The 12,469-nt window shown below is 30.2% G+C and overlaps 2 protein-coding genes across 11 annotated transcripts in view; one reads left to right on the forward strand and one right to left on the reverse strand.

The window, feature by feature from the left end:
* LOC132696026 (protein Wnt-11b-1-like) overlaps nucleotides 1–12,469 on the reverse strand; it is a 63,154-nt gene that overhangs the window by 38,699 nt on the left and 11,986 nt on the right. The gene's annotated exons all lie outside the window — the stretch shown is intronic.
* LOC132696024 (matrix metalloproteinase-14) overlaps nucleotides 1,578–12,469 on the forward strand; it is a 33,714-nt gene continuing 22,822 nt past the window's right edge. For all 10 annotated transcript variants that reach the window (XR_009617979.1, XR_009617980.1, XR_009617981.1 and 7 more), the window contains exon 1: nucleotides 1,578–1,939. Coding sequence is in view for 7 of the 10 variants with exons in the window: in XM_060660549.1 (XP_060516532.1) it covers nucleotides 1,844–1,939 (96 nt within the window). In the remaining 3 variants the exon portion in view is untranslated. The remainder of the gene's footprint in view (nucleotides 1,940–12,469) is intronic.

Genomic DNA, 12,469 nt, shown 5'->3' on the forward strand with positions numbered 1-12,469 from the left:
AAAGAGTCAAGAAATAAATTATTCTTTTAATATCCTAATAATGTTTTATTCTTTATTAATATTTTACTGTAAATATATATATCAATTACGCAAGCTTACCAGTTTTAGCAGTCTAGTGTCCAAATGTATTTACTTTACATCATTTAATAATAAAGACCAAGAAATCATACTTCAAATAACAATACTAAAAAGAGGGGCAAAGGCAACAGCAAATATGGAAACTACATTCTTACATACAGCGGCGAGGATAAAATTGACAGAGCAACATCAAAAATGAAAAGCAACGCATATGATAAGTATCTACGCACCCGACAGCAGCAAACAGTCTTAGACGATATACCCAATGAGGCCGAAATAATAATCTTGGGGGATTTCAATGCATGAATTGGCGATGAAGTTATTCCTGGTATCAAAAATCGATAACGAAGAAACAATTAATGAGAGTGGCGAAAAAATGATACAAAACGAACTTAGAACTGACAACACCTTCTACCCAGATAAACCACAAGATAAGTATACATTCGAAAATACACATAAATCAACTATAGACTACGTAATTACAAACAAAAATATTCATCTGACAAGAATGCAGGACATTAGATATTTAGAGGAAAGCAAATTGAATATAGAATCACTAACAAACGACAAAGGAGGAAGAACAAACACAAAATCTTGGTCCAGACACGAAGTTGTCAAGATCTTAGCCGAAGAGTATAGAAAATCGTATCTGCAATACAGATCTAATGCAATAACGTATAATATTTATAAAGCTCTAGGAAAAGTCAACGAAAATATTCTAAAAATCAAAAGAAAACACTGGAAGAAGTTCTCGAAGGATATGGAACATGGCCTGCACGGGGGACAGATGAAAATATGGAATCTACTGAGAAATATAAACAAATCAATAAACACATACAAAACACAAAAATCACGGTTGACGAATGGGAAAGACACTTAACAAAACTTTATAGTTTAACATAATGTAACGTACCAGCACATAAATTACACCCTGATGATAAAAACATCAAGAAAACGCACAAAGTACAATCAATGACAGCCAAGTTTAAGAACAGAAAAATCCCAGGCATCGACGAAATAACAAACGAAATGATAAAATAAAAAATAAAAATAATATAAATAAAATTCTAAAGGTAAAAAATATACAATTCGAATGGAAAGAGCCCACTTTGATACCACTTTCAAAAAAAAAAACAAAAAAAAACGATCCCTAAAATTATCGAGGCATGAAAGTATTTACTGAAATTTTAGAAGAAGTAAAGTCTAATGGGATATGAAGAGCAGCAAGGTTTTGAAAATAATATATTTACTATAGATGCGATATTTATAATTTGTGAAATAACTGAAGAAGCCATAGAGTTTAATAAGGCATAATAATACATATTTTTTATATATTTTTTAATATTTTATAGGAACTACAGAAGACTCATCGGTTCGCTCCAACTTTAAGAGCCTCGGAGCTTTTGCGTCTGCTACAACGTTGCGGTAGGTCGCGAAAAGCTCGATAGGAAAACGATATAAACGCGGTCCTGCGAACTTAACGCGCTTCAGTCGTTCGCCGCTCGCGCCATAACAAAGGTCGTTTTCATGTATTCTCTCACTCCTGCTGACAGTACTGCGAACGACCGACCGTAAAAAGAATCCTGCCGGATCGGAAGTACTGCTGCATGGTGCGCGAAAATACCGACGATCGCAACGCCACTCCCCCCCGTCCGTGAGTCATATCTTATCGCAGGTTAATCGTTTACCAGAGATAAGCGGGCGATAAGGGCAATCGACGCACTCGAAATTTGTTAGTTTTTTCGAAAAACCTTCGCGACTCATCATGCGTTGCTTCGTTCCGTTGTTTTTTGGCGTTTCCGTCGCGCTTTTCGTTTGTTTCGGGGTGACTGGGTCTGCGCCGAGCGACAGCAGTGCCTTGGTAAGTAAATTTTTCTTATTAGTTAGTCTCACATCGCTAGGAAGATCGCGCCGTGTGACCGGAGAGCGGTTTCGTAATTTTTCGCAAAAGAGAAATCAGTTTATCGTAATATTTGGGCGCCGATGCGGAAACCGCACCTTTTTTGCGACCAAATTGGTGGAAAATGTCGCAAATCCTCGAACCGCGCGAAAAATTCGTAGCGAAGGTTGCGATTTGTAGGTTTCGGTCAAAGTTTCGCTATTAAATGACAGGGCGGATATGGTAATTATTTCGAGTTGTGTACGCGCAAATTCCGAAACGGAAAACGTAATCGTTACGTCGAATATTCGTTATTAATTGCTATTCGCACGTACCGTCGCATTAGGCTTATGATTTTGGTTTAATCGTCTTCTGTTTTGCGAAATTTACAAGCGTTTGCCAGAAAAATCTCACAGGCAAGTAAATTTCATAAAGGAAATTGATAAAAAGGCAAAAAAACTCTCATTTAGAACGCCATTATAAGAAAATATTTTAAAAAAGCTTTTAAAGTAGTAGTGGTTTAATTTCTAATATTTTAAATACTTATGCCTTCATTTTTTTTGCACTATTTCAAAGAGCAGTGTTTTTTGGTATCTTTCATTCTAAAGATTTTAATGATTTCTGGTTAGGGTTAAGATTGACTGAAAGAGCAAACTTTAAAGCAACGAACCAATATTCAAATGCGTTTTGCTGAATCCCATATACATATCTAAAATTTTCTACGATAGATAATTTTTGCGAAACTATCTAAGCATTGCTTAAAATAGAAAATGATGTATATACCGAAATGCACTTGGCCTTAATTACTAAAAACTAATATCGTCAGCTCATGTTTAATCAATAAGCCGTTCTTAATTTGATGTAAACGACGAGGATTCCCTTTATAAATTAATAAATACGTACAAACAAAAATAAACCCACCCCAATCACAATTTAGCGTAGTGGAACGTTGGAGAAGCAATCTTTGATCGAGTGTCAAAAATTACAGCTGTTTTAGTATTGGTTCTTTTTTTTTGTTATATATGATAGCGATGATAACCACAATGTTCTGCAGAATACGTATTTTATTCGATAGCACATAACCTTATCAAAAAGAACAGATAGATAGGAAGTAATACCAACTGGACTGGTCCGCTACTGCACTAATAGTTTTAGAATCATTTCATTTAACACTTAAAAATTACAATTTTATTACCTGGAAGTTACAGGTGATTTCAAAGATATGGAATTAGATTTTGCTTTGCAATTGGCCAATATTTCCTGAAATATATCGTGTGTGTCGCATTTGAGCTTAGCGTATGTACTTTATATTATACTAAGGACAAAACTTACAAAAGAAAACCAAGCAGACTATTCGCGGGATACAGATTCTGTGTAATTTTATTTTCCAGACGAAAAAATCAATGCCAGTTTGCTAATTTTAGAGTGGTTAATTAATTGAACCACTTAATTTATTAAGACTTCCATGTCTCGATGTGCATCATCATTCAAACCACATTTATATTTTTTTTTTGTGAAAAACGAAATCGTTTAAGTTATTGTGGCAATATACGGGATCCTCTACAGCCTCTGAGCAGACCCTTTAAGAAAGAGCAGTCTACATATCCGTACATTTTTGAACAGCCATATTGGTTTTATGCATACTACTTTTTTTCCATTAGGGACCTCTATACTTATTTTAGTTTTGACTTAAATAATCATAATTAAATAGTTAAATTCCATAATGTAGCATCTATTCTATTTCTAGCCTTTCGCTTTATTTTTTCACAAAATTTTATTTTATTTTTAAGTTTATATATTACTGTGACTGATTAATCTTCTAATGAAAATTTTAATTTTTTCTTGGAAATTTATTTTTGAAAATTAGTGTTCGTAATTTGTAACATATGCATGATGTCAAATGCTCTGTGTTTGATAAATATAAATTACAAGTAAACTATAATTCGCCATAAAGTAACACTAAATAGATCAAACTTTTGAACAAATATATAAACTTTGACGTTTTATATTTCGATATATGTTTACAAATAAACATAAGTAAAACTTTCGAAATTTCATTCATAAATATGTTTTCGCAAGGTTCTAAAATGAAGAAAATAAATAGACACACACCAAGTGATTAAACTGACATTAAAACACTTTCATAAGCCTTGCGCACAGTAAATGCCCCCTTGGCAATTTTGGTATTCAATCAGATTGCTTCGAGCCAATGTCACATCTGCCGCAGTATAAATTACAATTATTTAAAATCGCTTCAGACTCGCACTACGCAGACATCATTGTTGGCCGATGACAAAAGAATAATTGCCGGCAATGAATTTGAGCACTTGAGTTAAATGACTAACGAGATAATTAGTATTTTGATACGGTAGCGCTCAACAACGTTGCGTGGAAAATTTCCGCATAGTTTCATCTTAAGAAAATCTATGATCCTTCATTAAAAATATTTTGCCAATTTTTTCCTCCTACATGACTATCGTAATTCTTAACCCTTGAATTTGGAAAAAATGGTATTATTTTATTTGATGTGATGTTCTATCTCGTCAAAAATTATCTCATTTCATTGATCAACAACTTAAATACTAATTAAACAACGCCTGGAGAATTCCTAAGGTTTAGGTATAATAAAACTTATTAAAACATACAATAATCCTGATCGTAGAATTTGAAGCTATGCTATGATTAATACTTAGGATTTTCATTAGTCGTATTTTTTTCACAGATTTGACTACCGAAATCATGCCTATTCAAATATTAAATATTTCAATCTGCCTTAATTGATGTAAAGGCGTTGTGGGCTTACAATTTTAGCGGCGAATTGTCAATCGCCCTATAAACTCGACTGATCGCGATTAAAACGAATTTGCATTCGATATCTGTGCGTTTGGATTCATCAAGGTGATTTTTAATTTATTTCCTGGTCCGAGTATAGGATTCCACGAAACATCCTTGGTGAATCGAATCTGCTATTTGACTCCATTTCGGGCCCTACTTTGTTCGCATATATTTTTGTAATAGTTTAATTAATGACGAACTTCCAACAAATATGTTTATTTGCTTTGCAGTTTTTTTTTTGACAAATTAAATATGTAGATATTTAAATTGTTATGGCATCATACGAGAATCAGTTAAATAACAAATTATTGTTTTGGGAGGTTATAAATTATTGTTTTATTAGTAATTATTAACACAATATACTATCGTGTTGCACGTTTTTTTCAAACACACAATTATATCGATCGCGTCAGAATTAATTTTATTGTCCAGTAAAACTTTAATGGAGATAAATTTTAATTTTTTGTTACACGTTTGTTTGTCGCATTTCCTTCTCCAGAAGTGTCCTGCGTTGATATGTAAATAAAAATAGAATTTTGAAAAAGAAATAAGATAAATGCTTGCGGAAAATTACAAATACGTTTACGAAATTAAGTTATGAATAAAAGTAATTAATTAAAAATGCAAAGTTGGTCAATTTCGGTCTTATTAATGGGGATTTCTCACACTTTGAAGGTGTTATCATATGTTTCGCTTTATCGATTAATTGAGAACCGTTGAAGAAATGGTTACGAGTTAGTCACCGGTGATATTTTTCTCGTGGGAGTAAATCGCTACCTACCCACAGTTCCGGTTTATTTAAAGCTCATTAATTACGACGATTCTCTACTGTACGATTTCATTTACTAAACTGCCGGACACTCGAAACCGATGAGCAAAAATTCGTATTTGAAGTCTCATTTCATACAGCATAGGTTTTTCTTTTTTCCTTTGTATTTTTTATTTGACTGAAGTCCGTGTCTGCGAACATTTTTATTAATGAGTTTTAGCAACATTTTGATCATGGGATAGTTTTTAAATAATTGCCCTTCAACATTTTTATTTTTTATTAAAAAAAAGGCTATTTTTCAAAATATCTAATAATTTTATTGGAAAAACTTGTGCAAACCTAGATTTTTTTGAAGTTCTTCCAATCTAACTTTTTTTTGGTACCTTAATTTAAAGAAATAGATTTTTGTTTCCATATCAGAATAATAATAATAATAAATCTGAAACTCATAAATATATAAAACTGTAGTGTCCCATTTACAACATTTGAAGATTCATTTCTCTCTAAACCAAACCTGAGTTTGGTGAAATCGGATAAGTCATTTAAAACATACAATGATTTAAATTAAATCTCCATTTTTACAAGCACATTGTTTCAATTTTTTTAGAAATTGAGAAACGACAGTGTTTTTTGAAGTTCTTGGTTCAATTTTTTTTCTCTTCTTATTTCTGGTCCAATCTTAGAAGAGGTGCAGTATTTGGAACGATTACGAAGTTTAAAAATCATTTTCAAAATTTTCTAATCACCATTTTAGATATAGGTTTTTATTTCCTGAAATTATTTGCCGATTAAAAGAATTTCCGTTGAGTACCTATTTCGTCGGAATATACAGTGTGTCCCATTTTGATAGTTTTGTCAATCTTGTGCGGCTTTCTTTGCACAAATGTATAAAACATTAGCGATCTCTCAAATACAAAGCATAAGTCTTTAATTTTTTTTTTATGATCAGGCCATCGAAAATACAGATTTTATTACATAAATTACATTATTACCATATCGAATTCCTTATAATTGTTACATTTTGGGTTAAAATAAGCCATAGCAGAAGGAAGAGGAGGCAGAAATGAAAATAGTAATTACGAAATGCCATGACTGTTTCAGAAATACGGTATATTAGAATGAACACCATTTTGCATGACCTACTCATAAAACATTTAAAATTAAAGATATATGTTTTGTATTTGAAATAAAATACAAAACATATATTTGAAAAGCTTACAACAAGCCCAATAAAAAAATAACAAGTTTGGTTTATATATCAAAAATAACTACGGAATTGCTAGCTTAGGGGGAGGTACACCGTAAAACCATAAAAAATCGGACACACTGTACATTAAAAATTACACAATTTACGCGAAAAAGCAGAAATAACGGATAAAGTGAGCTTTCATAAAATGTTCACATTAAATGTCTGTCCAATATCTTTATAGTATAAAAAAAAACACAATTTTAGTTAAATTTTTACCTCTGGCTTCTTATTTTTCGTAAATTGGTTTGTGGATTTATGTAAACATTTCTTTTTCGTTTCAGCGCGGTTTACACTTCAAAATTCGATAATTCGTTTTAGCAAAAAATCGTTCGTTTGATACGAAATAGTTTGTTAACAACACATTGACTAACTTTTTAGAAGTAAGTTCAAAATATTATAGTCCGCCATTTCTGCGGTTAATTTATCGCAGGTTTCTCAACGTCAAATTAAAAGAGCGTTACGGTTACGTCAGACGGTGGCGTACCAGACGATTTAAATTTTGCCGGGAAAGAAGAGACTCGACAGAACGTCATTCATTATCGCTTCATTACAAACTGTCGATAATTGATAAATTTTTGAAAACGTGTTTCACTATTTGTACAAACTTATCGCAAAACAAATTAGTGATCGGGAAGTTATTCAATTAACAACTTTACTTGAGTCATTCGGTATGATCAAGTCGTATTATTTGCGTGAAACAGGTAAAAAAATTAGGGCGCTACGTACGCGCCACCTAGATTCTTTATTTAAGTTTATGTGGTGGCCTTTAAAAAATGTGTACACAAACGCGCGGCAAATAACGCAGTAATAATGACTAATGATAGTTTTTATTGATTTGTTTATTTATTTAAAACAAGGCTAACTTGCAGGCAGCTAAATAAATAAGAACTAAAAGTTCAGATTTTCACGAAATTATGTATTTTCACATGACAATTGTTTCGACAACACCGTGTCTTTATCAAATGTAATATTTGCAAACTACCTGCTACTTTTAGAATTTAAGTTCAATAAAGGACTTCCAATAAATTTAATTTTCTACTTTTGGTGGCTGTATGTAAAATATCAAAATTGTGCTTCTCTGTGTTTAAGTGTGTAGCATAATTAGAATCTAGACCGTTGTTCTTAAACACTCTTCTATGTTCTGATCTACCTGTTTGTCCAATATAAATTTTAAGATAAGATCCGCATTTCAACCTGTAGTCACATGATTTTTGAGATTTTGGACATTTCGTTTCATTGTTCTTAAAAATTTTCCTATTGTGTTGTTAGTTCCGAAAGCGATTTTTAAACCACATTTTGACAAATATTTTGAAACTTTTTCACTGGGTTCTCCTATGTATGTAATTATTTATTTTGTTAAATGGATTTTCATCAAGTAAAAGCCACCTCAGTTCAATTACAGGCAGCTAATTACAACATGTCTTACCCTCGACAGGTCCAACAGTAGACTTTAGTAACTATAGATAACTAAAATATAATAGGCAAAGAACATATTCAACCAACAATGGAAATCTTCTAGTGATTAGCGTTAAACTTTTCCATGACGCTCATGATCTTCTAATGCTTCTATTTTATAACAGTTAATGTTCTTATATGTCATGTTTTCAATTTGAGTAATAATTTATTTTTCATAATAAGGACTCCCAACTTTTGAGGCAGATGACCGATCTCACCATGCCATTAAATAAAATTATTTATGAATTTGGATTTTAAGTAGAATAGAACTTTATTAACCATTCAGATAGGTTATGCAGTAACAAATAATAAGTCCAAAATAACTAAACCTTGATACAATACTATAGAGAAGTAACTAATAACTAATATATTATAGACAAATCTAATAATAATAGTGTAAAGTGGATAGAAGTAGTCATTAGTATAATTAAATACATTCTGATAAAAAAGTCTTTCATTTTTATTTTAAATTACTTAAAAGGTAAAAGGTTAAAATCCTTGAATACTTATCACAATAGACTAAATATGAGATTTAATTCAGTCTGAAATCAAGGAAAATCTTGTACTGAGAATGTTATATAAGATTAGCAATGGCAGAAGCTGGAAAATATTTTTAAACCATTGTTCTTAAACACTGTTCTATGTTCTGATCTACCTGTTTGTCCAGTATAAATTTTAAGATAAGATCCGCATTTCAACCTGTAGTCACATGATTTTTGAGATTTTGGACATTTCGTTTCATTGTTCTTAAAAATTTTCCTATTGTGTTGTTAGTTCTGAAAGCGATTTTTAAACCACATTTTGACAAATATTTTGAAACTTTTTCACTGGGTTCTCCTATGTATGTAATTATTTATTTTGTTAAATGGATTTTCATCAAGTAAAAGCCACTTCAGTTCAATTACAGGCAGCTAATTACAACATGTCTTACCCTCGACAGGTCCAACAGTAGACTTTAGTAACTATAGATAAGTAAAATATAATAGGCAAAGAACATATTCAACCAACAATGGAAAATTGTCACTAATTTGGCACAAAAACGAGCGCATTGGTGGGGAAATCTTCTAGTGATTAGCGTTAAACTTTTCCATGACGCTCATGATCTTCTAATGCTTCTATTTTATAACAGTTAATGTTCTTATATGTCATGTTTTCAATTTGAGTAATAATTTATTTTTCATAATAAGGACTCCCAACTTTTGAGGCAGATGACCGATCTCAACATGCCATTAAATAAAATTATTTATGAATTTGGATTTTAAGTAGAATAGAACTTTATTAACCATTCAGATAGGTTATGCAGTAACAAATAATAAGTCCAAAATAACTAAACCTTGATACAATAATATAGAGAAGTAACTAATAACTAATATATTATAGACAAATCTAATAATAATAGTGTAAAGTGGATAGAAGTAGTCATTAATATAATTAAATACATTCTGATAAAAAAGTCTTTCATTTTTATTTTAAATTACTTAAAAGGTAAAAGGTTAAAACCCTTGAATACTTATCACAATAGACTAAATATGAGATTAAAATTGTGAAAACACTTTCCAGTATCATGCGAAAATGGTTGGTGTGGACTGCTAATTCACCCGCAAGTATTGTTTTAACAGATATATTATGACTGATTATTTACGTCTTAATTCGGTAAAAACAATTTTACTTAGTTATTTCTTGTATATTCAAAATTATAGCAGATTTTTTATATTTTCAAAATTTTTTGTTTTTAGATTCTAGTTATTGGAAATAAAGTAGAATTTTGGGCATAATTGCGCTACAAATTGTTAAAATGCTTATGTCGCAAATACTTGAAGTTTTGTATTTGACGTTCTGGAATGACTAATATTATGAGTCAAATAGTAATTACCTGCAGCTTATAGGTTAAAGGCCAACTTAATGTTTATTTGCGGCTCAAGCGCTTCTACCAAATATTGTTTTGATTTAAAATTTTAATATTTGTGACACGTCTAGTGGGTAGGTAGAATTGGATCAACAATGATAAACTTTGCACCGATTTTGCTAATTTATAAATAATGTAATAAAATAGTATCTGCTGAGAAGTACATAATGAAAAATTTTCCGGGTATAATTCATTAATCTTAATATAAAACATTATATGAACAAAATAGCACTGTTTAAATTAATTTTAATCATTTTAATTAATAAATTTAATCAATGTCGTTAGTTATATATTAGATATAAAAGGTCTTTTTAAATTACATTTACTCTGTGCAATAAGTAAGTTTGGAATAATAATTAATAACATAAATTCATTAAATCATAAAAAATTAATACTTATTTCATATAAAGCTAAGTATTTTCATTCAGTGAGCCTTATTTTTTTAATGAGTACTGTACAATGCTAGTAAAATAAGTTGCATATTGCAGTGAAATAATATATTTGAAAATATTATTTTATTACTCAAACCTTTTCGCGACGTTTTGCGTCGTTTTCAAGGAAACCAATTTGTTTTGATTTGTTCCTCTAACTTCTATCCTATTTATTGATTAGCGCAATTTCTTCTAAAAAAAAAAACGAGCATGTGTTGTTCGTTAATCACGCGTTAAAAAAAATGAGAAAAATTCAAAACATCTGTCTGTGTTTCAATTAACTGAGTCATGTCTATCAAAATGACCAGAGGCGTAGCGAAAATAAATCTATCTACTTTGCGTGTAGCGGAATTTTTGATTCGCTTCTATCAATTGACTGATTATTCAGTTAAATAAAAAAAATAGTTACAGAAGTATTTGTTCACTAAAGAGATATTTTACTACTGCAGCTGACATTGTTATGATTTTATAGGGCTGTTTGCAAATAAATTTAAAATCACATCGAAAACACCAAATAAGTTCGTATATTTAGAAATTTAGATAAAGCGTCAAGTATAAAATATTTTATTTACAGATGAAAGTTTAAATTAAACATTACACGAAAATAAAATATCCGATAAAATAGTCGTCTCTACAAAAGCAGAAATTACTCGTCCAAAGAAAATAGATTCTAAGCTCATAACGTCTTTTTCCTTTTAAATTTTAAGTACCTATTGTGGAACATAAGCGCTTGAAGTTTACTATAATAATAACATTTGAACAAAAATTTTTGTTATTTTCACAGTTCTTTATTACTTTATGACAGCTGTTTCGCTAACACCGTGCATTTATCAAATTCAAAATATGACAATATTATACAATATAAACAGGTAGTAATATATTTTTAATTACTGGTGTTATAAATTAAAATTTAAGAATGGAGTAACATTTAAATCCTTGTGGTCCGTGAATTTAAATGAATGGCATAGTTAAAATCCGAACTTTTATTTTTACACGTTCTTTTATGTTCGTTAATGCGTTTCTTAAATGTTCTACCTCTTTGTGCGATATAGACTCCGGATTTTTGAGCTTCTCGTGATTTAGTTTTATTGTTTTGTAAAAGCAATCATAAGATGAAATTTAGATAGGTGTTCTTCTATGTGTTTAATTTATAAAAATATTATATTATATATTATATTATAAACTGCATAGGAGAGCCCAGCAAGATAATATTGAAACATTTAATATAAATTTGATCTTTAGGTTGCTTTTAAGACTGAAAACACCATTGAAAATTTTTTAAAAAACAATAAAACTAAATCTCGAAAAACTCAAAAATCCAGAGTCCTCAAGTTGAAATATGGATCATGTCCCCAAAATTTATATCGGATAAACAAGTAGAACATAACATACATAACCAGCGTATAAACTATGTCAGTCATTTAAATCCAGAAATGCACGACTTTGACGATAATTTTTATATATTACGTAATGGTACAAAAAACAAAAATCTAAATTCGTTGGAAGCTATAGAGATTAGACATTGCATTTAAATGCACCTCCGTTGTTAAATGTAAATATATAATTCTAGTAATAAAGTAAGTAAAGTAATAAATAACTGAAAATCTGAACTTTTTTTGTTTTAATTTAATTGTTTTAAATGGATTTTCATCAAATGAAAGCTACCTCAGTTCAATTATTTTAATAAAGCTCAAATACTGCAGACTTAATTTTTAAAAATAATATTTATTTTCGAGTGCCTTAATAGTTCCAATACAATATATTCAGAATAAAATGTCTATAAGAACTAAAATGTAATAATTTATCAAATTTCATAAAAATAAATACTTGTAGCAATTTTGTTAATAAATGAAAAGATCTAAAAATA

This window comes from Cylas formicarius, unplaced genomic scaffold (genome assembly GCF_029955315.1).
Source record: "Cylas formicarius isolate icCylForm1 unplaced genomic scaffold, icCylForm1.1 PGA_scaffold_1__22_contigs__length_36826433, whole genome shotgun sequence".
Lineage (NCBI taxonomy): Eukaryota > Metazoa > Arthropoda > Insecta > Coleoptera > Brentidae > Cylas > Cylas formicarius.